The 24,812-nt window shown below is 48.4% G+C and overlaps 3 protein-coding genes, 1 long non-coding RNA gene and 7 other non-coding genes across 13 annotated transcripts; 9 read left to right on the plus strand and 2 right to left on the minus strand.

Annotated features, from left to right (window-relative positions):
* Nucleotides 1–167: 167 nt before the first annotated feature.
* Nucleotides 168–5,375, minus strand: tigara (TP53 induced glycolysis regulatory phosphatase a). The gene is made up of 6 exons (XM_056598334.1): nt 5,224–5,375; nt 4,580–4,617; nt 3,928–4,049; nt 3,677–3,754; nt 3,218–3,328; nt 168–1,886 (listed from the first exon to the last, which is right to left on the minus strand). The coding sequence occupies exons 1-6, from the start codon at nt 5,259–5,261 to the stop codon at nt 1,491–1,493; spliced, it is 783 nt and encodes a 260-aa protein (XP_056454309.1). The 5' UTR covers nt 5,262–5,375; the 3' UTR covers nt 168–1,490.
* A 448-nt stretch (nt 5,376–5,823) lies between these two features.
* On the plus strand, nt 5,824–11,335 carry LOC130388801 (uncharacterized). 2 transcript variants are annotated; one of them, XR_008896467.1, is made up of 9 exons: nt 5,824–5,966; nt 6,848–6,911; nt 7,412–7,479; nt 8,437–8,498; nt 8,986–9,039; nt 9,555–9,623; nt 10,146–10,213; nt 10,600–10,670; nt 10,992–11,335. It is a non-coding gene; the product is annotated as an uncharacterized LOC130388801 (long non-coding RNA). The 2 variants fall into 2 exon arrangements; XR_008896466.1 differs by having other exon boundaries at nt 5,824–5,979; nt 10,992–11,333.
* On the plus strand, nt 6,933–7,059 carry LOC130389890 (small nucleolar RNA SNORA71). The gene has a single exon (XR_008896670.1). It is a non-coding gene; the product is annotated as a small nucleolar RNA SNORA71 (small nucleolar RNA).
* Nucleotides 7,501–7,627, plus strand: LOC130389891 (small nucleolar RNA SNORA71). Its single transcript, XR_008896671.1, has one exon. It is a non-coding gene; the product is annotated as a small nucleolar RNA SNORA71 (small nucleolar RNA).
* LOC130389889 (small nucleolar RNA SNORA71) lies at nt 8,568–8,695 on the plus strand. Its single transcript, XR_008896669.1, has one exon. It is a non-coding gene; the product is annotated as a small nucleolar RNA SNORA71 (small nucleolar RNA).
* On the plus strand, nt 9,093–9,219 carry LOC130389888 (small nucleolar RNA SNORA71). Its single transcript, XR_008896668.1, has one exon. It is a non-coding gene; the product is annotated as a small nucleolar RNA SNORA71 (small nucleolar RNA).
* Nucleotides 9,649–9,775, plus strand: LOC130389894 (small nucleolar RNA SNORA71). Its single transcript, XR_008896673.1, has one exon. It is a non-coding gene; the product is annotated as a small nucleolar RNA SNORA71 (small nucleolar RNA).
* Nucleotides 10,241–10,367, plus strand: LOC130389893 (small nucleolar RNA SNORA71). Its single transcript, XR_008896672.1, has one exon. It is a non-coding gene; the product is annotated as a small nucleolar RNA SNORA71 (small nucleolar RNA).
* LOC130389895 (small nucleolar RNA SNORA71) lies at nt 10,722–10,848 on the plus strand. The gene has a single exon (XR_008896674.1). It is a non-coding gene; the product is annotated as a small nucleolar RNA SNORA71 (small nucleolar RNA).
* Nucleotides 11,336–11,538: 203 nt separating the features above from the next.
* On the minus strand, nt 11,539–13,315 carry c9h15orf40 (chromosome 9 C15orf40 homolog). The gene is made up of 4 exons (XM_056598335.1): nt 13,094–13,315; nt 12,870–13,011; nt 12,528–12,655; nt 11,539–12,071 (listed from the first exon to the last, which is right to left on the minus strand). The coding sequence occupies exons 1-4, from the start codon at nt 13,250–13,252 to the stop codon at nt 11,982–11,984; spliced, it is 519 nt and encodes a 172-aa protein (XP_056454310.1). The 5' UTR covers nt 13,253–13,315; the 3' UTR covers nt 11,539–11,981.
* Nucleotides 13,316–13,325: 10 nt separating this feature from the next.
* On the plus strand, nt 13,326–23,187 carry nedd1 (NEDD1 gamma-tubulin ring complex targeting factor). 2 transcript variants are annotated; one of them, XM_056598333.1, is made up of 16 exons: nt 13,326–13,640; nt 14,153–14,290; nt 15,260–15,354; nt 16,045–16,161; nt 16,487–16,627; nt 17,087–17,316; nt 17,874–18,078; nt 18,424–18,547; nt 18,999–19,103; nt 19,296–19,400; nt 19,902–19,991; nt 20,401–20,549; nt 20,904–21,093; nt 21,542–21,671; nt 22,186–22,252; nt 22,854–23,187. In XM_056598333.1, exons 2-16 carry the CDS (start codon nt 14,155–14,157, stop codon nt 22,953–22,955), a joined length of 1,986 nt encoding a protein of 661 aa, XP_056454308.1. In that variant the 5' UTR covers nt 13,326–13,640; nt 14,153–14,154; the 3' UTR covers nt 22,956–23,187. The 2 variants fall into 2 exon arrangements, with proteins under 2 accessions (XP_056454308.1, XP_056454307.1); XM_056598332.1 differs by having other exon boundaries at nt 13,328–13,640; nt 18,996–19,103; nt 22,854–23,184.
* Nucleotides 23,188–24,812: the final 1,625 nt, after the last annotated feature.

Raw genomic sequence — 24,812 nt, forward strand, 5'->3', positions numbered from 1 at the left:
TACATGTTTATTACTCAAACGAGAGAGAGAGAGAGAGAGAGAGAGAGAGAGAGAGAGAGAGAGAGAGAGAGAGAGAGAGAGAGAGAGAGAGATGAAAACCACCATTTACATTTAAACAGGACCAATGAAAAGATTATTATTATTATTATTTTTTTTTTTGGTTGGGGCCCTAGGCACTTGCCTAGGTTTGCCTAATGGAAGATCCGCCACTGCCCTTGCCTATGGTCCCCCGGTAGCTAGAAATGGCGTTTCATTTCGATTTTGGCCCTATATATCGTCATAAGGGGCCAAGTTACCTCCCCTTCTCTGCTTTGCCCACCCAGAGAATTTGGCCCGACAATGAGACAATGAGCTATGACTGTTGTACACTTCTTTGTTATTTGGATAGACATTCTGCTGTTGGTGTTATGGCGCATAACACGTCGGGTTCTCTGACATCTCTCGTATTTCTACGAGGCTCGTAGTTGGGGTTCTCTCAACTATGGTTGAGAAGGAATTTGGGGAAAGGAACGCTGAGCATGATACCATACATTTATGCCGTTATGCCTGATTTTGAAATATCCACATGTATTTCAAACAAGAACTGCATTGATCTCTTTATCGGCCTTGAACCAACCAACAGGTCAGTCGCTCTACAAGACTTTGTGCCCGGGCATTCACTTATGCAACTTGTAACCCCATGTTAGTGTTAGCACCCAGTCTGTTAGCATGTTAGCAGACTAATAGCACATCTTGTTAACACCTGATAGCTCATCTTGTTAACCCCAAGAAACATAATTCGAAGTAAATACAGGTCACTGATGATTTTGAGACATAAGATCAAAAAAGGTTTCACAGGCGAAAAAGCCCAAAGATTGAAGACACAGTGGTTTTTTTGTGTTTACTGTATTGTGCTCACATTGCCCTTCCTCCCATCCTCTTCATCAGTTATAGAGCAGCATCATCAGTCATACGTTGCTCCGAATCATCTTCCTTATCGGCGCTAAGGTGGTGTGGGTGAAGTGAAGCATGGGTCTGCCTCCAGCCCGAAGGTTAATTGACAACAATGAAAGTAACTGATTGGCTACAGAGTCAACAGTTCAGCGGCATTCTGTTCTCGATATAGCCCAGACTCACCGATATAGATGGAGGAACTCATTAGAGAACACATTTATGTGATTCAACAACCAGGGTGTCCCAGCATGGAGCCGCGGGCCGGCTGTGACTGACACACACACACAGACACACACACACACACACACACACACACCATTTGAACAGAAAACGTAAAATAAGTTTCTAAAATCATCACTGATTTGGTTATCTTTTAACATCTACAGATCAGATAAAACAGAAGGCTATTGAGTGATCACTGGAAGGATTAAAGGCATTCTTTTGCACATTATGTCACATTGGTTGAAATTCTCTTCATATGCCAACAGCATCAATAAACCAAATCATTAAAGATGGTTTGCTCCGTAGTCAACTACCCTCCTCCCCCACCCCCATGCTTATTTAAGGTGGTCCGCTCTGTGGACGAAGACCCCCCGGACCCCCCTGATGGCGAGCCCTCCCTGGTCCCGGGCGAGCGTGAGGACGAAGCGGGACAGGCCCGTGTTGGGGCTGAGCGACAGCATGTGGGCGTGGTCGACGCCGGGCGGCGGCAAGCAGCCCAGTGCCTGCAGCAGGTGGCGCACGGCCGAGCGGATGTAGGCGCCGTGACCCACCAGCAGGGCGTGGACCCCCGGGGCCCCCAGGGCCCCCAGCCCCTCGTCCGCCCGGCCCTCCGCCGGGGGGGAGACCAGAGGCTCTGATGTGGAGGGGACCGGTTCCGGGCGGTTGAGCCAGTGGTCGGCATCAATGCGGCGCAGCATGGATTCTAGAAACACCCTGAAGCGCTCCGTCACCTAAAGGAAACGAGCAGGAACAACAACATCAGCAGAAGGACCGAGAAACACCAACAGTACCACTGGCCACTGGAGCCAGGTCCACACGCCTGGAAACATTGGCTTAGAGCCGGCATGGGGCTCAGGAGGTAGAGCGGGTAACCGGGAGGTTGCTAGTTCGATCTCATTGATCGAGTGTCGAGCTGTCCCTGAGCAAGACACCGACCTCACCATGACTGTTAATGACGAGCTGGCTGTCGCCTTGCATGCTGACACCGCCATCGGTGTGTGAATGTGTGCATGAATGGGTGAATGTTAGGCAGGATTGTGCTTTGAGCGGCTACTGGTTAGAGTAGCGCTGCATAAATGCAGTCCATTGACCATTTATAGTCCCTCTCAAAAGCAGCTTCCATCCAACTGAAACTGATTATCGAGTCAGAAGTCGGACCATTAAACCGTGGTTCTGGTTTTGTGTTGAGGTCTGACGCGTTGCAGACCTCAGCCCGGCGGTTCAGGGCAGGTGCATAAGGCACGTGTTGTAATGGGAAACACAGTTTCAGCTTTCGACTTTGGGAAAAGCAACTGAAAACTGAAACCACAGAGGTAATATTAAGCTTCATCGATCATGAAAACCACCGCCTAACCAACGGCTGAGTTCAAAACAATAGATTCAGAATAAGATGAGATCCACTGATCTGTTAAGAGAAGTTGTTGGAGTACAATTGAATGACTGATTTCCAGTTTGGCGACTACTCCAGACCCAACCCTCACTCTTATCCTCTCCCATCCTGAATCAAGAGGTCAGCACATGGAAACAACAGAAGGAAGTTGTGCGTGGTCATCCTCGAGGACTCACCCTCCAACCACTGGGTCGAATGGACCAAGACATAACAACCAACCGGTTGGCTCCGGTTCGCAGCTCTCCACGGTGACCCCCCGCCCACACGGCTGCCCCAGCACGTACATCAACACAGAACCAGCATTGAGCAGGTGACTTGTTAATCGCAAGCCAGTGACGGACATTGTGTGGGAGAAAGAGGTGTACTTTGATCAACCTCTTCTCCAACCCACGCACCCGGACCCGTGTCTCCGGCTCGCCGAGAGGGGAGAGAGGGGAGAGAGGGGAGAGAGACCAGCACTCTCACAGAACCTACCGTAAGATGGAGAGGAGGCCACTACTCTGTGCTGACCCCTAGTGGTCAAGATACAGAACTGCAGTAGAATGAACATGTTCTTGGTATGTGTTGATTTACACTGGTCTGTCTCTCTGCGTGTGCGCGTGCGTGCGGGCGTGAGGACTGAGGCCGCCTGTTAACAAGCCTGTTCCGAACCAGTCCAGCAGCTGTACTCACCTGCTGCTCGCTCTCGCCCCCTGGTGCCACGAAGTCCACCGTCGTCTCACCAGCCTCCGCCGCCATCGCCCGGTACGCCTCCACCGGCCGGCCCTCCGCCACGCCGAAGCTCTGCCCACACCACACACTGGGTCAGGGCTCAACATACTGGTCCCCCTTACAACATCCTCGGCCAGGGTTCATCATTCTGATCCCCCACACCCCACCCCACACTGCGTCAGGGTTCATCATACTGGCCTGAGCCAACATGAAACCGGTTAACCAGAGTTTTGGGGAACACCAACGCAGAGGGCAGGGTCTGCCAGGGGCAGTGACGGCTCTTATTGACCTGTGCAGCCTCAGTGGCCTCAGAGTCACCCAGCCTGAGTGGGTCAGGCGAGGCTGCTGAAACCAGCCATCAACCACATCCCCAGATATCTAACACATGTCTGCATGGACGGAGAGGGGAACAGAACGCACCTTCTCCTTCAGTAAAGCGTCGCAGACCATCTCCAGACCAGCGCCGCTGCTGTTGTGTTTCAGGATGACCTCTGCCGTCTGAACGGACACACAGAAAATAAACAGTTTAATTAACCGTTAGACATCGCTGTGGGCAGAAACAGAAACTCCTTCAGGCCAAGAGTTTATCCGCAATGTACAAGTTATTAATACACTGGAGGACACTTTGTAAAAAAAGTATTAAATAATAAACATCATGTAATAAATCCCACCTGACGGGCCCGCAGCATGCTGCTGACGAAGACGTTGGTGAAGGTGACGTCTCTCAGGTAACGGCCTGCCGCCTCCGCCTGCTGGACGCCGGTCTCAGACAGACACGAGTCGATGGCCTGCCCTGGGGGACACACGGAACCACACGGGTTGAACCCACGCAGAACCACACGGGATGGACCCACGCAGAACCACACGGGTTGAACCCACGCAGAACCACACGGGATGGACCCACACGGAACCACACGGGATGGACCCACACAGAACCACACGGGTTGGACCCACACGGGTTGGACCCACACAGAACCACACGGGATGGACCCACGCAGAACCACACGGGATGGACCCACGCAGAACCACACGGGATGGACCCACACGGAACCACACGGGTTGGACCCACACGGAACCACACGGGTTGGACCCACACAGAACCACACGGGTTGGACCCACGCAGAACCACAAGGGTTGGACCCACGCAGAACCACAAGGGTTGGACCCACACGGGTTGGACCCACGCAGAACCACAAGGGTTGGACCCACACGGGTTGGACCCACACAGAACCACACGGGTTGGACCCACGCAGAACCACAAGGGTTGGACCCACACAGAACCACACAGACCTTTGGGGGACTGCTGGCCGGGGGGCTACGTACCTTGTAAGAGGCCGTCTTTGTTGAACTGCGTTTCCCCGCTGCAACAAATCAGTCAGCAGAACAACGTTGGTCAGACAAAACCCACAAGCAACTTTATATTGATATTTACATTGAGGGCATTTAGCAGACGCTTTGATCCAAAGCGACTTACAATAAGTACATGTCAGAAGAAGAGAAACAATGAATCGCTGGCGGTACATAATACGAGCTGTTCAACTTATAGTCCTAGTAGTATGAATGATCCTAAACTAAATAAAGATAGTGCGTGTGTGCGTGCGTGTGTGCGTGTGCGTGTGTGCGTGTGTGTGTGTGTGTGTGATAAAGATAACGCTAAATGGTCGAGTGTAAGGCCAGATGGAGGCTTGTTGTGAACTGTGACATTTGGATGTGCTTCCACCCAGACTGACCGTGTTGGTGCAGTCTATAAATTGGCGACTTCCCCCAATATTCCAGATAATATACAGACACTACGTGAACGCTGTTTATTAAACCAAACATTGTGTTCCTTGCACCATGTCCACTATTAAAATCACAAGTGAAGTGAAGTAAACGGAGACTTGTTAGCCGCACACAATCCGGTAGCAGCGCGACTGAAGCTCTGCAACAAGTTGACCCGAAACCATGAACCCTTCAGCGGTACTTACTGCCGGACCAGGGTGAAGGCCATGGTGAACAGTGCCATGGTGATGAAGAGGAGGGGAACGCTGTGTATGTGTAGAACACCAGTTGAACTGTCACATGTGCAGCTGCTCAGCGCTCTGACTACGGAGGCCCAAAGGAGACGAAAGGGCGAACCCTGAAAAACGATTTACTTAAGGTATCATTACATGACCTAAAAACTCAAACGGTTTAGTGTAGCACGTCAGACAATTGGTATTAGTGGAAAGGAAAACATATTAGTTTAGACGAAGTCCTTTATCTAAGGTCCAAAACACTTTCCACACAGGCCTAAAGGTCCCTCATGGTGAAGCTCAGCAGGGGGAATCTAGACCACTGAAAACACGTATGTTGTTTTATTTTATGTTGTTATTATATTATATTTTATATATTATGTTACGTTATGTCTATCTTGATTTCCGTTGAACAAGCGCTCGAGGCACCCTTGGGCGATCAGAGCCGGGTGGCGCTTGAGCTGTGATCAATCTGATTGGACTGCAAACGAATCTAAGGGCGGAACGGTCAGCTCGATTGACCAATGGCTGGCTGTAGCCACGAATCCGAAGTGGGAATGAGGAGGGAGCTCGACCGGTAAAGGCCCAAAGAGAGCCTCGGGTCCTGTCTAAGTTACAGTCTCCGGCCTGCAGGGGGCACCGTGGGGCGTCTTAGGCAGGCTCTCCACTGCAGTTTGTTGTTCCACGACCTTCTTCAGGTGCCGTCAGCCATGGTGGTGAGTTGCTCAAGTAAGGCTCAGCCGTTTTTAATCTCGTGTAATCCTCGAATTTTGAATGCCCAAAACACGCAACTCTTTCGGTTTTTTAATTTATGGAGTGTATTTTATACGGGACGATGGGTATTGTTGGGCTCAAGGTTTGGATTGTCGTTTAGTAGCCTGTTTCCTGGAGGCTTCTGTGTATCCATCGGATATCTGTGCACATGGGTGCAGCTGAATATTGGGAAATATTAAGGGAATTTCGCAGTGCATTCAATGACCCAAAGTTAACAGAGTAACGTTTTGCGCATTAAAACCATTGGCGAACCAGTAAAATGGTTTGAACCATCGACGAGATGACGTCGGACTCAGTCACTAGTGGTCCCACGAGGGTATAAAAAAAAATGAATCGCGACGGTCTATGCCGTGAACATAAAGTGTACATATTTATAATTTGAAAGTCGTCCCAGCCTTTATACCACAGATACTATAGGGTCTATAGCATATAACCTTGTTTTCTGATTACAGTTTAATGTAACAGTAAGCTGACAAAATCGTTGATTAACACTGCAACTGCAAATTAACCACACGGAGATAACCATGGCAACCGGTCAAACAAATTTTCCTTCTGTCATCATTCCGCGCGCGCATCCGCCGTGTTGATAAACTAATAATCCCCCTATGCGTGGACTTTGTATGGATTCGCGCCGCCCCGTCGCTTTTGGTGTGAACGTGCGCTTGGTGTCAGATCATTCGAACGCAAAATATTTTTTTTCGCAGACAGGTCGTTACACCGGATTTCGGGGCGCCCGAAAGCTATCAGTCATGCGTCTGAAGCCAGGGTAATTTATAGTACAATATATATATACGTACTCATGCTTGTGTTCTTTGCCTGCCAGGTGGTGGTCCGTATGAAGCAGTCTGGGCTCCTGCTTTGCTCCATGTTGGACCCTGGTTCTGCAGGTAACTGTTTGTGTGTGTGTGTCCTGTATCGAAAGTGGCCGTGGCTGGTCTGTAGCCAGGGTCATTGATAGTACAGGAATAAAAACTGAGCGCTTTTCCCGTGTTTGAAGGATTAATAATTCCTATCAATCCCTGTTGCTCTCAAACATTTACCATCTCTATTTATTAGTTTGTTTTAGTTTGAAATATCGTGTCCTTTAGTGGTTTATTTTATGTATTGTGTATAAATGCGGTCTTTGCTGAATGTGTAGAAAGTCAGTTTGTCATCAGTCAGGTCATCACTCATCAAGGACTGAAGACTTACTGGTGTCTCGAGGCAAACGATATAGGCCTATTCAACTTTATTTAATGATTGCTGGCCAATCATCAGTTCATTTAAACATGGTTCTTATAGCATGCTAGGCTACTGCCTTGCACTAACGTCTAACTCCTACAGCAGGGGTTAATCTAGCTGTTAAACAAAATAAACTTGTCTCATGCTTGTGTTCTGTCCCATCCAGGCGGTGCTCAGGATGAAGGCTGGCGTTCTGCCAGCGCAATGTTGGAACCTAGTTCTGCAGAGTAGCAGGTAACTGTATGTGTGTGTGTGTCCTGTATCGAAAGTGGCCGTGGCTGGTCTGTAGCCAGGGTCATTGATAGTACAGGAATAAAAACTGAGCGCTTTTCCCGTGTTTGAAGGATTAATAATTCCTATCAATCCCTGTTGCTCTCAAACATTGACTGTCTCCAGTTTAAGTTATTTCTAGGTATTATGGAATGAATATAATCAATTGCCAAAACATTTGTGGTAGTTCCATCAATCTTATTCAACTCTGTTGGTGTCACAGTAGGGGGCCGGTAGGGATTTGTTTCAGACTTTTGTAATATGCTGATTTTATGTAAGGGATAATGCCCGACGAGGTGTCCATTATCAGGAATTAATGGACTTCGCGGAGGCAACCGTCCTCCGCTTCGCGTCGTCCATTAATTCCTGATAATGGACACCTCGAAGGGCATTATCCCGCTTATACCAAGGTCACTTACCAACGGTGACCAAATTAAGACCATTAATTTATATTTTCATGCGTTTTACAATCTGAATCTAACGTTTTCCACAAAACATACATTTGTTTCCCTGGTTACGCCTGAGGGTCCGACTAATACCCGGAACCACCATTACACGCCCGTTGGGTTCTCATGCAACGGAAACGTTGTTCACTCCTCCAGTAATTAGGACAGACCATAGCTACGACTTTAGAACGGGAGGTAGCGGGAGGTATTATAGTCCGCTGAGCTTTGTTTTGTTTCCCGTTGCTATGGTTACTACTATTTTAGAGACGATACGCCAGCTAGCGCATTAATTGAGGATGGTAAACAGACAATTTGACGGAACTACTTGTCCAGGTGTCCGTATATCAGGAGTTAATGCACACCCTGCATCCAATCAGAATCGAGTATTCCCGCAGGCCGTGGTATAATGAGGAGTAATATGCAAGCATAAATGTAAATCTTAAGCGGGTTGTCTCATGCTGTTGTTCTTTCCCAGGTTCAGGACGGTCTGGGGTTCTGCTCGACGCCATGTTGGACCCTAGTTTTGCAGAGCAACAGGTAACGGTGTGCGTTTGCAGGGTTGTGTTTGTGTGTGTGTGTGTGTGTGTGTGTGTGTGTTTGTGGTTCTCCTGTATCGAAAGTGGCCGTGGCTGGTCTGTAGCCAGGGTCATTGATAGTACAGGAAATAAAAACTGAGCGCTTTTCCCGTGTTTGAAGGATTAATAATTCCTATCAATCCCTGTTGCGCTCAAACATTTACCTTCTAGTTTTTTTTTTTTTTTTTAGATGTAAAGGAATGCCATTTGAAATCGATCATGTGTACTTTAGTGATATAGTTTATTTCCAGCAGTTGGGTATAAATGCAGTCTTTAGTGAATGTAGAAAAACTATTTCAAGGAAACAACTTGACTATCAATCAAGGACTAAAGCTTTGCTTACTTTCTTCTCGAATAAAAATGAGTATTAATGCAAATTGTTCTTACAGTCTCAGGCTGGATCACCATCTAGTACATGTGTATCTCATGCTAGTTTATTTCCCAACCAGGTGGTGGTCAGTGTGCTGGGCTCCATGTTGGACCCTGGTCCTGCAGAGTAGCAGGTAACTGTGTGTGTGTGTGTGTGTGTGTGTGTGTGTGTGTGTGTGTGTGTGTGTCCTGTATCGAAAGTGGCCGTGGCTGGTCTGTAGCCAGGGTCATTGATAGTACAGGAATAAAAACTGAGAGCTTTTCCCGTGTTTGAAGGATTAATAATTCCTATCAATCCCTGTTGCTCTCAAACATTTACCTTCTCTGGTTATTTAAGTAATTTATTTGTACCGTCGCTGAATTATAATCAATTGTCTTGTATCCCAAGCAGATTTGTCTGAATGTGTGATTATTCAATAACTTTGTTAGATTTTGCAATCCATTTTTAATCAGTTTTTGGTCAAAGTAGGGGACCGGATGTGGGATGAGTATCAGACTTTGGCAAAATGTAAAAAAACAAATGCATGCCGATAAGCACTGAGTCATTCATATGTTTGAAAGGATAGAGCTGTATTGAAGAGTAATATTATTCATGGTTAAGGTGAATCTTTAGATTGTTGTGGTGTTTCATGCTTGTGTTTGTTCCCAGCCCGGCGGTGGTGGTGAAGGGTGAAGGAGGCTGGGCTCCATGTTGGACCCTGGTTCTGCAGAGCAGCAGGTAACAGCTTGTGTCTGTTTGGTCACCCTGTATCGAAAGTGGCCGTGGCTGGTCTGTAGCCAGGGTCATTGATAGTACAGGAATAAAAACTGAGCGCTTTTCCCGTGTTTGAAGGATTAATAATTCCTATCAATCCCTGTTGCTCTCAAACATTGACCCTCTCTAGTTAGTAGTTCTTTTTATATTTAATGGAATAAATGTAGAAATATTGTGTCTTTTATTGCTGTTTTATCTCCGAAAGTTGTTTATAAATGCGGTGTTTGCTGATTGTGTAGAAAGTCAGTTTGTCGTCGGTCAGGTCATGGCTCATCAAGGACTGAAGACTTACTGGTGTCTCGAGGCAAACGATTTAGGCCTATTCAACTTTATTTAATGATTGCTGGCCAATCATCAGTTCATTTAAACATGGCTCTTATAGCATGCTAGGCTACTGCCTTGCACTAACGTCTAACTCCTACAGCAGGGGTTAATCTAGCTGTTACAAAATAAACTTGTCTCATGCTCGTGTTCTGTCCCATCCAGGCAATGCTCAGGATGAAGGCTGGCGTTCTGCCAGCGCAATGTTGGAACCTAGTTCTGAAGAGTAGCAGGTAACTGTGTGTGTGTGTGTGTGTGTGTCCTGTATCGAAAGTGGCCGTGGCTGGTCTGTAGCCAGGGTCATTGATAGTACAGGAATAAAAACTGAGCGCTTTTCCCGTGTTTGAAGGATTAATAATTCCTATCAATCCCTGTTGCTCTCAAACATTGACTGTCTCCAGTTGAAGTTATTTCTAGGTAGTATGGAATGAATAAAATCAATTGCCAAAACATTTGGAGTAGTTTCATCAATCATTCAACTCTCTTGGTGTCACAGTAGGGGGCCGGTAGGGATTTGTTTCAGACTTTTGTAATATGCTGATGTGTTTTATTGAGGAGTAATATACAAGCATAAATGTAAATCTTGTGCGGGTTGTCTCATGCTATTGTTCTTTCCCAGACAGGCAGGGTTCAGGATGGTCTGGGGTTCTGCTCGGCGCCATGTTGGACCCTAGTTTTGCAGAGCAGCAGGTAACGGTGTGTGTTTGCAGGATTGTGTGTGTGTGTGTGTGTTTGTGGTCACCCTGTATCGAAAGTGGCCGTGGCTGGTCTGTAGCCAGGGTCATTGATAGTACAGGAATAAAAACTGAGCGCTTTTCCCGTGTTTGAAGGATTAATAATTCCTATCAATCCCTGTTGCTCTCAAACATTTACTGAAGATAGTTTCTAATATTGTCTTTTCTCTAGAGCTCTGAACCATCCTGGCATTAGGCTGGTGCATTCAGAAGCCAAGCTGTCAACAAGGGCTGCATATGTTCTGACTGCTCTTTGTTTCTGTCCCACCGTCCTCAGGGCTGACGGGCCAGTCCCCTTCTCCACCCACTGCTCTCAGACATGGAAAGTGGAAGCTGGCCACTTGAAGTCTACATCTCTTGAGATTATTGTTTTAAATAAAGTTTCTGTTGACAAGATGTCCTGGGTTCGATTTGTTTCATTGTTCCTCATATCGAGAATAAGTAGGGGAAAGTGGCCGCATAATTGAAAAAAGTTTGTTGAATCAGATGACGATGAACTGCAATGCATCATGGGATTTAATGCCAAAATAAGTGCATGGTTTGTACGCATTTGGATTCGTACACCAGGGAGGAACCAGATAAATCTTTGAAGGTCCCATGGCATGCCACCAGGTGTGATGTAATTAGCCGGTACAAGCCGTTCTGGAAAACTGCCCCTTATGACATCACAGGTGGGCGTGTCCACCTAGATGTGTGCTGGATAGATCAGTCTACCAGCCTACCCAGTGGTCTGTAGCATACGTTGCTCATCCATCCGTCACACATCTAGGTGGACACGCCCACCTGTGATGTCAAAGGGCAGATTTCAGAAACGGCTTGTAGCGGCTAACCACACCTGGTGGCATGCCATGGGACCTTTAACACTAAAGAATGGTGGCTAGTGCCAGTGAACTTATGAACGCCGCCACGGTTCACTCTGGGGCCGTTCCGACTTGACTATGAAACCCAACGGGTTGACATGCAAGGCAGGGTTTGCAACCACTAATGTTCTAAGCTGGAGACGGTCCATTTATGGAAGTTACTCAGTAAATCTGGTTCAAAAGGTTGTACTTGAATTGACCTGATGTTGGTTAGCGTGTCAGTGAACATGCTGACACGGTGAACTTCGCATAGCAAACAATATTTTTTTTTATTGCATTTTCCAAAGATATTCTTCCATATGTGACACTTGTTTTTCAAATTGTTCCAACTTGTAATAATTATCCTGCTTCTTTATCAATGGCAACATGGTGGCTCGGTTGGCTGATGGTTAGTCTTGGGTCAAAGGTCAGCTAGTGGCCTGCCTCAGTCGGTCCAGGACGTCTTCCGGACTGAGTGTCGTCCCCAAGGTAACTATCTTGTTCCTGGACCGGGAGCCCTGGAGAGAAGCAGACTTTATTAATCTCACATGTACTTCAGCCACGGCACATAAAGCTAATCTAAAACACTGCAAAGACCTCGGTAAACAAAATGAGAGTAGATCAACAGTAATATTTAAATGTCTGACAATTTTATATAAGACATTGAGAGTACACATCCTTGCCCATTACATTGCCGTATCAGTGACTAAAGTGTCCGGTGTTTTTCCAATTATGGACACTTATGTATTCTACTGCGTTCACAGCCGTCCCGTGTAGCCCGGGTTGGAAACAGTAAGAAGATAAGTTCTCAACCGATGATTTTGTGTAAAGTTGTTCTAAGGTTTGAATTCTTTTTTTTATCTCTACAAAAATGGCCGAGGTCCAGAACCCGGTGACCTCATAGCGGCTGCGGGCCTGCGCGTAGCCGCCCCTGGAGGGTGACTGATGAGGGCTAGTTGCCGTGCGTGGGGCACCTTGTCGAGGGCCACCTGGCTCTTCTTCAGCTGCAGCACCTGGGCCAGGTACCGCAGCAGCTCTGCGTTCGCCTCGCCGTCCGTCGGGGCCGCCGCTATGGCCACGCCCACCGCGTCTTCAGACACGTCTGGGAGACAACAGACAAACGAATGAATCTATTGGATGTAGTTATAGTTAGACATAACGAAATCAATAGTTACTAGGGTTAGTTACTTGGATAGAAGCATACCTTAACTACCAATCTCTGTACTGTCTAACCCCTACCTGCTCCTTGATGACCCGTCTCTGTACTATCTGTTCCTCAATGACCTGTCTCTGTACTGTCCGTTCACAGCACCCACCTGTGATGGCGTTGTGTTTGGCCCCCGGTTTGGCGTGCACCGACACCGTGACCGCCCCGGTCTTGTCCCGGGTCACCGGCACCGGGAGGACCGTCACCGCCGGAGTCTCCGTAGCACAGGGTGTATTCTTTCCATTTTTGCCCTGCGTAGACGGCTCATAATTAGAAAATCGCCTCTGTTCAAATGTCAAATCAAACTCAGATTCAATAGAAAACCGAACCCACCTTCTTCCCCGCTTTATCTCTTTTGGACATGAGATTATCTCCTCCAGTGGAGTCGGTGTTATAGAGAGAGATGAACGGACTGCTGCATGTCTGTCTCCAGGGACTCCAGGATGTAAAGGACCAGACGAAGTGATGAAAGAGATGGGAGCGATGGAGCATCACACCGGAGCGGCAGCGGGTTGTTTACCGGCGACCTCTTCCGGACCTGCGCACAGAGAGCAGGGCGCCCCCTGGTGGAGGGTCTTCCGGGCATGCGCACTGAGAGCAGGGTGCCCCCTGGTGGCGGGACGGTTCACACCAGGGAGTGGCGTTGTACAATCCCAATTAAAGTGACTCATTAGTTTATAATTCGAGTTGTTGTGAAAAAGCAAGAGATAACTAATTAAATCACACGGAAACTTGAAGTTCAGGTAGATTTGTTGCGTTTTTTTATTGTTGAACGGTGCATAACTTCGCCTTTCTTTCCTCCTCGGCCGCCGTAGTGGAGAACAGGCGCGCAGGCAGACTCACAACACTTTTCCACAAGAGGATTTTTCTTCAGAGTTTGGTTTGTAAAGTTGATATTCTGTTATAAATACCCCGTTAGAGAGGTGGTCCCGGACACTGGGTCGGTTCTCCTCGTTGTGGACCGTGTGTTGGACCGACCTGTTACTTTATGATGGAGATAGAAGCGATTAGTTAACGTCTGACAACTTTAATAACACATCGGCTGCTGCTGCTGAGGGCCTCTGATGTATCTAACCTAATGTATCATTCACGTGTTTTCATTTATTATGGAAGTTTGTTTAATGTTCGTATCTTTTGATAATGATACACTTTTTTTTATGACATGTTACTTTTAATTACTTACCGCTAGTTCACTTCTTTGTACTTTCAAACGTCTATTTTCTCGCTGTAATTCAGTTTAAGGGTTAGGGTTAGGGTGTGGATTCACCACAATCATACGTCTTAAAGCAACCCAGCCCCATTTGGGACGTTTGTGTGCGTGTGCGTGTGCGTGTGTTTGTGTGCGCGTGTGTGTGTGTGTGTGCTTTTGCGTGTGTATGTGTGCGCGCGCAGCCATGGAGGAGGTGGTGCGGCTCGTCTCATCGGGAGACTGCGTGAAGATCTGGGACTCTGTTTCCATGACGACGTGCGAGCAGTTCCTCCCCCACAGCGCGACGCACCCTGTGTCCCAGGTGTGCTGGAGCTCCAACAGTATCCTCCTCCCCCTGCATGGTGATGGAGACCCCACCACCCACGGGTCCTTTTTAGGGCGCAGGTCCCCTGGTTGCCGAACCCGTTATAACTTACCTCCCATTGTTTTAACATCAAGTAGTTTTTACATTTACATTTAGGGCATTCAGCAGACGCTTTTATCCAAAGCGACTTACAATGTGTATATTTGAGAAACAACAATTTTCTGCGGTTGGTACGGTAAGGATGTTCATAGAAACAAGTGCCAAGAACTAACAATCACTAGGTTAACCTATTCTCCTTACACAACAAAGTTAGCTAGGATAAGACGCTACATGATTCTAAGTACTGTTTTAAGTCCCTACAATTTCAAAGCCCCAAACCCTGTGTGGACTTGAATCTCTTTTTGAAACTTTTTTAGCTGTTAAATAAATACAATTTAAAGTACTAGCAGGTACAAGCAGGTAGCAGACTCGAGTGTTTATTATCAGTCCCTAAATGGACCACAGACACTCACATAGTTTTGGACTGCTTGAGTCTGCTAGCTGGGGGGCCGGACACAGGGGTGGTTAGGGTAGGTTCTGTGTTCAAACCCCATTGTTGTCTACCTGTAGGTATCCTTGAGCATGTGTAGAAACATCCAGGCTTTGAACAGCCTCGGTGAACTGAACAATACTCAGAAAAAAAACGCGTTATTAAATCATTGTTCAGGATGATCACTCTTAAAGGAGTGGTCGGTACGATTTGAGAGTCGTAAAAAGAGAAAGCAGGAAAGAGCAGAAGAGAATCTAGATCTAATATTTAGAAACCTAGATCGATTCCTAGAACCAATCAGGGAAGAAATGCCCAGGTCAGAAGGGAGCTGATCTAATTTGTGTCATACAAGGGCCGGTATGCCAGAACATAGCAGTGAAAACGTAGCTACTATATCTTTCCTGCACTCCTTTTAAGTCCACAAGTTCTAGACTGTTAGCCTTGACCTATGTCCAGACCAGTATCTCGTCAGTGCCAGCAGCGTTGGAGACAAGCTGGTGGTGTCCAGCCTCAAGGCGTCTCCTGTCCCTGTAATTGAGCTGGCTGAAGGGGTAAGTACATCATCTAACCCTGGGGATAGTGGGAACGGCAGGGGCTCAGGAGGTAGAGCCTGGTGGTTCGATCCTTGGTAGCTCCTCCTTACCAAGGGAGCACTCACACTAGGCCATCTGTACCGTGCCCAAGTCCGTTTCACACCTGTACCGTGTGTTCACTGTTCAGGTGTACCTCAGTAAGACACCTAGCCCTTTCTGCCCTTAAAGAGCTGGCTGTCGCCTTGCATGGCTGACATGGGTGTAAATGGGTTAATGAATGTTTAAATGACTGTTGAATGTGAGATACTAATTGGAACAGGTCTGAGATATGTAAAAATGATGTTGATAGTACAATTCTCTTAAGGAACTACTCACTTTAACACGTTACAATACTGCAGTAGTAGTTCTAACACTGATTCAATCCAACGGTTCACGTTTCGTTATCTACACGTCTGTCTCTCAGTACTGCAGTAAGCGTTTATTAGTCTACTAGTCTAGAGGTTGATTCATACTTCTGTGCTGAAGAGAGGGAGACCCCGGGTGTAGAGACCCAGGGGGGGTAGAGTCCCTGTGGGTGTGTAGGGACCCAGGGGTGCAGGGACCCCGGGTGTGTAGAGAACCAGGACGCCTCATCCCCCAAGAGGTGAACCATCCCCTCCCAGGGTGTCGGTGCTAGACGCCGTTCTCGCGACTCCTTGTGTGTTCCAGAAACGGCAGACGCGCGTGTGCCTCAGCTCCTCCTCCCAGTACCTGCTGAGCGGCGGTCTGGACCACACGGTCAACCTGTGGGACCTGAAGAGCAGGAGGCTCCACCGCTGCCTGAAGGTCAGTCCCCTCCTCCACCTTCTCCACCACCACCCTCCACCCAGCCAGGGTTGTGTATCATTCACGCCCCCTGGGGACCCCAGAGCCCCCGCCAGCTGAACTGTCCGTCAACAGCAGGCATCTGCAGCGCTGGACACTTGCATATTAATGACGTCATTTAATTAAATACCACACACATTCACACTACTCTATAACTACACACAAGCACAATACACAACAGGCATTACTTACAGCCATCTGTTCTCAGTTGTGAGTGGGGGATGACCTTTTTTCTCTCTCTCTCTCTCTCTCTTTCTCTCTCTCTCTCTTTCTCTGTTTCTCTCAGGACCATAAGGAGGAGGTGACCTGCGTCTCCTTCAACGCTAACGACACCTGCGTGGCGTCGGGCTCCACCAGCGGTGACCTCATCCTCCACGGCCTCACCACCAACCTGTCCAGCAAGCCCTTCGGCCACGGGGCCAATCAGGTGAGGGCCCTCGCCGCACAATTCCTGTACACCTTAAAGCAACTTCCTGCATGTCCAAAGAGATACTTATAAACTTGTACTTAACCTATGGGTGTTGTGGTAGTTGTAGTTCTCCACATAACCCAAGATGACCTGGGAGTTGTATTTCTCGTTCTCTTGTTACCCAGGTGACGTGGTTGTTGTAGTTCTTGTTCTCTTGGTAACCATAGGTGACATGGTAGCTGTAGTTCTCTTGGTAACCCACGGTGACGTGGTAGTTATAGTTCTCTCTGTAACTCAACGGTTACCTGGTAGTTGTAGTTCTCTAGGTGACGTGGTAGTTGTAGTTCTCTTGGTAACCAAAGGTGACGTGGTAGTTGTAGTTCTCCTGGTCACCCAAGGTGACCTGGTAGTTGTAGTTCTCCTGATAACGTGGTAGTTGTATTTCTCTCTGTAACCCGGGCTCTGTGTCTCCTCCAGCCCATCCATGACCTGCGGCTGTGCCCGCTGAAGCGCTCCCTGCTGGGCAGCGTGTCGGACGGCGGCACGGTGGCGCTCTGGGACTCCAACACCCAGAAGGAGCTGCACGTGTTCGACGGCGCCCACAAGGCCCCCGGCTCCGGCCTGGCCTTCTCCCCCGCCAGCGACTTGCTCTTCATCTCCGCCGGCCTCGACAAGAAGATCATCTGCTACGACACGGCCAGCAAGATGTAGGTTCCCCACCCCCCATATACCAGGAGATACATCAGATATAATAAGATAGCATCTAGGACCACCAGATATGATCAGATACCATCAGATATAACGAAATACCATCAGATACCATCAGATATGATCAGATACCATCAGATATAATGAAATACCATCAGATACCATCAGATATGATCAGATACCATCAGATACAATGAAATACCATCAGATATGATCAGATATAATGAAATACCATCAGTTATGATCAGACACCATCAGATATGATGCTGTAGGATATGGGATATTACCGAAGATATGATATGATGCTATAAGATATGACATAAGCTATAAGATACAATAAGATATTATAAAAGATACGATGGGGTTTGAGTTATAGGATTTCATCGATCTTGAAGAAGATATAAGATATGAGACTGTAAGATATAACGTGTGTGTGTGTGTGTGTGTGTGTGTGTGTGTGTGTGTGTGTGTGTGTGTGTGTGTGTGTGTGTGTGTGTGTGTGTGTGTGTGTGTGTGTGTGTGTGTGTGTGTGTGTGTGTGCGTGCGCCCCCCCCAGCATCCTACGGGTGATCAGGGTAGAGGCCCCCCTGACGGCGGTGGACTTCTCCCCTGACGGCCTGGGGGTGGTGGTGGGCTCCACCCAGGGCAAAATCTACCACTACGACCTGAGGAACCCCAGCAGCCCCACCCGCGTCACCCCGGCTCACAAGACCTCCGTCACCTGCCTGCGCTACCAGAGCTCCAGCAGCAAGCAGCCCAAGGTACCATCCCATAATACACCATGTGGAGGTGCCATCCCATAATATACCAAGTTGATGAACCATCCCATATTACACCATCTTGAGGTACCATCCCATAATATACCATGTTGAGGTACCATCCCATAATATGCCATGTTGAGGTACCATCCCATAAAACACCATGTTGAGTTACCATCCCATAATATACCATGTTGCTGTGGCCATGGACGGGGTCTTCATGTAGATAGCCCCCATCTAGAGGAGGTAACCCCTAACATGGTACAGAGGCACGGATGAAGCATTATGAATGTTACCAACTGGGTTAACTTAACACCATATCGGTATAAAACGCTGTTCTCTCTCCAGTCCTCTAAGGGACCAGGCAGTAAAAGAATCTCCAGCAAACTGCAGAGTGGCCTGTCTGACTCCGCCCCAAGGCATGGCTCCGCCTACCATAGCCCCGCCCCCCACAGCGGGGAGCAAAACACTGGTTTGTTCCGTCTTCCAATACCGACTTGTAGTCCATGTTACATTTGTGCGTTTGCCTCGTGTGCGAATAGTCACGCTCAACCCAACTCTGATAGAGGAGCAGAGTGCTTCACAGCCGGTTGACATGTCTGCCGCATCAACTCTGTTTAAGGGGAAAATCACGGAAAATTCGGTACAGGGACTCATTAGTCCGGTTTCAGACTTCTCCATCGTGCCCAGTAGGACTGAGTTGATGTTGTAGTCTTTTAAAATCCTCACTGCAGCTGCAGCCAAATCGAACGTTCATAATCTCAATAAAAAGATGTGGATAATAAGTTACGTCCGATGTAAAAACATTGAAGGTAAATTATGGACCGTGTGGACCAACCTTGCATTCACATGATGGACCATGTTCTACACCAGCAGGTCGTTTTAGCTCTGTAATGACTGTAGTGTTGTGTCGTGTCCAGCAGGGGGCGAGTTCGCCGAAGGCCAGTCGGAACCCCTCGGTGCGCTCGGGAAATTCAACAACAGCGTTGGCCGCAACAGTCTGGACATGTTCTCTCCTGTCCACGAAGGTATCCTATTCCCTAGTATCCTTACTATCCTCCCTCTACCTTATCTGATATGTTAGGGGTTCTAGAGGCAGGTGGTAGGGGTAGATGTAGACCTCCCTTAAAGCTGCTGTAGGTAGGCCTCACTTAAAGCTGCTGTAGTTAAGAATCACTTCAAGCCGTGAATAATGAGCTGCGTTACACTGTTTTGTCCAGCAGGGGGAATGAGTTTGGAGAGCAGGTCTGAACCTATCACTGCTCTCGGGAAATTCACCAGCGTTGGCCGCAGCAGTATGGACATGTTCTCTCCTGTCCGCGAAGGTAATCAACAAATATGTTAAGGGTTCAAAAGACCAGGTCACATGTTAGTCTGGTGTTCTATGACCAAGTCACATGTTAGTCTGGTGTTCAAGGGACCAGGTCACATGTTAGTCTGGTGTTCTATGACCAGGTCACATGTTAGTCTGGTGTTCTATGACCAGGTCACATGTTAGTCTGGTTCTCCTAGTGTTCTAGAGACCAGGTCACATGTTAGTCTGGTGTTCTATGACCAGGTCACATGTTAGTCTGGTTCTCCTCGTGTTCTAGAGACCAGGTCACATGTTAGTCTGGTTCTCCTGTTGTCCTAGAGAACAGGTCACATTTTAGTCTGGTTCTCCTGGAGTTCTAGATACATGTTTCCCGCCAGCGTTGGTATTTCCAGACTCGGATTACCAGAGAGTCTCTGGTTGCCAGTGGAAACGGTCTTGTTCTACTTCCTCCTGGAATGCTTGGATGTACAACGACATCGCCCTCCCTTATTGGATGTTTTTGTCTCCATAGCAACAGGTGGTGATATGTTTCCAAGAGACGGGGAATCGCAGCCAATCAGAGGCCGAAGCAGTCTGGACGTCTTCTCCCCCCTCAGAGACGGTAACACAGAAGGAAGTAGACGAGCCCTTAGACTAGAACTACAGGAAGTTCAAAGGCGGTAGTCTAGCCCTTACGCTAGAGCTATAGGAAGTACACAGGTAGTGGTTCAACCCTGATGCCCGAAGTACAGGAAGTAGACAGGAAGTAGTTCCAAGTAGCCCTGATGCTAGAACTACAGGAAGTAGAGTGGACATTACAGTCAAACTACAGTATGTAGACAAGAAGTAGGCTAGACCTATCTCACTTTATTTCGGGGTTCTATGTTTGGTTGTTCTTTTGCTTCCTCTTCTTGTTGAGAGTTTCAGTTTGGGAACAGAGGAAGATCAAGTAGAATAAGAGCTTGAGAAAGGTCTGCTGACCTATGAAGACGGGTGTATCTCAAGGGGATTGACAGTCCTCTCTGTTCCAGACTCCTCCTCTGGCCTTCCCCCCCGCAAGACGCCACTAGGCACCCCTGGGAATCGCTGCTTCAGCCCACTGTCCTTCTTCAAGACCCCTCCACCAATCAGAGAGGAGGAGACTCCGCCCTCCCCGGGCCAGACAGTCGACCCCCAACAGGTGACCAGTTGCATCCTCACTAGCATCCTCAGAATCATTAGCGTAACCAGCATCACTAGCACCACTAGCATCCTCAGCATCGTTAGCGTCACTAGCATCACCAGCATCATTAGCATCATTAGCATCCTCAGCATCGTTAGCGTCACTAGCATCACCAGCTTCACCAGCATCACTAGCATCACTAGCATCCGTAGATGAGATGAACTTTCCCAATGAGGCGGTGTTTGTGTTTGACATTGTCGTGGTTCCTCCGTGGCGTTGTTCATAGTCTGGTGATGATCCGCCAGTGAGGAAACAGGAGCAGGAAACAGGAGCAGGTAGACTGATGAGGTGGTGCTCGTTCTTCTGTTGCAGAGCCTCAGCAGCAGCAGCAGCAGTCCAGAGGCCGGGCAGACGATGCCGACCGCATCACTGCAAGCCAATCAGAGCCAACCAGGTCCCGCCTTCTGCACCCCAGAGCCCAGCCTGCGGAGAACCGATAGCCTCTCAGCTCTGCTTGGAGCTGGCTCCTCCCACAAGGCAGCCACGCCCACCACGGCTCCAGGTGACAGTAGAACAGCTGCCTCACCTGAAACTTCTCACTCTAGCGATCTACTGAGCAATGCAGAACCTCTTGATACACCTCAACGTGTGAGGTGTCCCATATTTTATACCACCAGGTGTGAGTGTGATTAGCCGTTACAAGTAGTTTTGAAAATCTGCCTCTTCTGACATCACAAGTATGTGATGCCTTCTAGATGTCACTAGATGTGTGCTCGATGCATCAAGTCTACCAGCCTACCCAGTGGACTGTAGCAAACTCATCTATCCGTCATACGTCTAGGTGGACACGCCCACTTGTGATGTCAGAAGAGGCTGATTTTCAAAACGGCTTGTAACGGCTAATCACACTCTCACCTGGTGGTGTAATATGTCACCTTTTAAGGGACTCAAACCCAGTCCCCCCCCCCCCCCAGTGCGAGTCTCTGAGCGTTGCGGTCCCGTTTCTCCAGGCGCGGCAGAGCTGTCGTCCAGCGTGGCGGCCCAGCTGGAGGGGGTGTGTGCCCAGGGGGGCGCCCCCCTCAGCGCCCTGCAGACCCACTTCATCCAGAACATGATCCACGACACCCTGGAGGAGTTCAGGTACTGGTCCTACTGGCCCACATGTTGTTTATCCAGCTCCTTCACTGGTCAGTCCTAAACTCCCAGTGCATCAGAACCAGAGAACAGTCACTATGGGTCCGTGTTTAAACGGCGGGTAGACGTTTACTGAAACCCTCTGTGAGGGTGAAATGTACGGGGGGGAACGTCCTGGTACTTAATGAACGCACTTACTGTTTGTGGTTTTTAGTTTATAGCACTTAGTTATGTAGCATCTTATCCTAGCTATTTTTGTTGTATACGGGGAATGGGTTAACCTAGTGATTGTTAGTGCTTGGCACTTGGTTCTATGAACATCCTGACTTTACCGACAGAGATGTATTGTTGTTTCTCTTTCTAAAGACAAATGTACTTGTTGTAAGTCGCTTTAGGTAAAAGCGTCTGCTAACCCCTGAATGTAATGTCAATGAAACAGCCCGATGTGACGTCATAAGTGACTCGTGTGGGAGGGTGTGACCTCATTTGGGAGGAAGTGACATCACTGGTTTGTCTCCAGGGACACCTGCCATCGCGACATCGTCAACCTCCAGGTGGAGATGATCCGACAGTTCTACATCCAACTGGTGAGAGGCATCCGAATACCATGACAACCACCACCCCATCCCTACCCCTCAACCACATCACCATGACAACCACCACTCTAACCCCTACCCTACAACCCCATCACCATGACAACCACCACCCTAACCCCTACCCAAGATCCAGATCATTATGACAACCAACACAACCACCACTCCTACCCCACAACCACATCACCATGACAACAACAACTCTAAACCATATCCAACAACCCCATCACCATGACAACCACCACTCCTACCCAACAACCACATCACCATGACAACCACCACCCTAACCCCTACCCCACAACCCCATCACCATGACAACCACCACCCTAACACCGACTCCACAACCACATCACAACCACCCATACCCCATTACCACATCGCCATGACAACCGCCAACACCCCTACCACCCCAACCCCACAACCTCATCCCCATGAAAACAAAGCCAAATATGAAGCGACAGCAGGTGAAACTGGGTGAGACCTGGCCTGGAGGCTGTCAGTCTGCGCCTCAGAGGAGCAGATTGGGCTGACTGTGTGTGTGTGTGTGTGTGTGTGTGTGTGTGTGTGTGTGTGTGTGTGTATTTTGTGTCTACAGAAGGAGATCCACGGCCTCATAGAGAAGTACTCCCTAAACGACTCGCTGCTGGAGGAGATCCAGAAGCTCCGGGAGGAGAACCGCAAACACTTCAACTACTGACTGTGTGTGTGTGTGTGTGTGTGTGTGTGTGTGTGTGTGTGTGTGTGTGTGTGTGTGTGTGTGTGTGTGTGTGTGTGTGTGTGTGTGTGTGTGTGTGTGTGTGTGTGTGTGTGTGTGTGTGTGGGTGTGTGTTTAAATAAAGTGTAAACCTGTCCCGTATGTCTGCTCCCTGTATGTCATCAATAAAGCATCGTAAGGACGTTGTTGGGAAGCCATGGCAGCCAGAGTCTTAGTGCTGACGCCTCCTCAACCCCAGTCCACTGGACCCTTCTGGGTCCTGATAGAGCCCTCTGGGTCCCTATATAACCCTCTGGGTACTGATATAATTAACCCTCTGGGTCCCTATATAACCCTCTGGGTCCCTATATAATAATAATAATAATACATTTTATTTATAATGCACTTTATATTCAAGAATCTCAAAGTGCTTCAGAGAAAAAAAATAACAAACTATAAAAGGGGAACCTCAAAGAAAGTTTAGCTAAATGCTCTTTTAAAGAGATGGGTTTTGAGGTTCCGTTTAAAAAGAGCTGTAGTCTGTGGAGCCCTCAGGTGGTCAGGGAGGGCGTTCCATAGTCTAGGGGCAGCAGCAGAAAAGGCCCGATCACCCATGGTGCACAGCTTCGTATGTCGGGTTTGGAGGGTGTGAGCGGATCCTGAACGGAGTGTACGTGAGTTTGTCGCGGGGGTGAGGAGTTCCTGAATGCAGAGGGGGGCAAGTCCGTGAAGGAACTGGTGGGTGAGGAGGGAGACCTTGTACTCAATTCTGAGTGGGACAGGGAGCCAGTGCAGTGATTTCAGGATGGGGGTGATGTGGTCATGCTTGCGCACCCTCATCAGGACCCTGGCAGCACTGTTTTGAATGTATTGGAGCCTCTGGATGCTCTTGCCAGGGATCCCAATGAGGAGTGCATTGCAGTAGTCCAACCTGGAGGAGACGAAGGCATGGACGAGCTTCTCTGCATCAGCCAGGGTGAGTGATTGGCGGAGTTTGGCGATGTTCCTGAGGTGGTATAAAGCTGTCTTACAGAGGTGTTTGATGTGGGTGTCAAAATTAAGTTGTGGGTCCATTTTAACACCGAGGTTGGTGACGGATGTGGAAAGGGGGATGTTTTTGCCAGAGAAGGTGATATTAGTGATGGTGGGGGAGCGGAGCTGATGTGGCGTGCCAACAAGGATGGCTTCCGTTTTATGGCTGTTAAGTTGTAGGAAGTTGAGCTTCATCCACGCCTCTATCTCCTCCAGGCAGGTGGTCAGTGTGGATGTTGGCAGAGGGGCAGATATAACCCTCTGGGTCCTGATATAATTAACCCTCTAGGTCCGGATATAATTAACCCTCTGGGTCCTGATAGAGCCCTCTGGGTCCCTATATAACCCTCTGGGTCCTGATATAATTAACCCTCTGGGTCCCTATATATCCCTCTGGGTCCTGATATAATTAAACCTCTGGGTCCTGATATAATTAACCCTCTGCGTCCTGATGTAACTCTCTGGGTCCTGATAGAGCCCTCTGGGTCCCTATATAACCCTCTGGGTCTTAATCTAACCATATGGGACGTTCTGGGTCCTGATAAAACCGTCTGGGTCTTAATATAACCTTCTGGGTCCTGATATAATGTTCTGGGACCTTCTGCATCCTGCTAGAACCGTCTGGGTCATAATATAACCTTTTGGGTCATGATCGAACCTTCAGGAACCGTCAGGGTTTTAATATAACCTATTCAGTCCCAATATAACCACCTGGGTCTTAATATAGCCACCTGGGTCTTAATATAGCCTTCTGGGTCTTAATGAACCCTCAGGAGTCTTAGCGGAGCTAAGGGGCTGCACGACATTGAAAAAAAACCAAAACATTTT

The sequence above is a fragment of the Gadus chalcogrammus genome, chromosome 9 (genome assembly GCF_026213295.1).
Source record: "Gadus chalcogrammus isolate NIFS_2021 chromosome 9, NIFS_Gcha_1.0, whole genome shotgun sequence".
NCBI lineage: Eukaryota > Metazoa > Chordata > Actinopteri > Gadiformes > Gadidae > Gadus > Gadus chalcogrammus.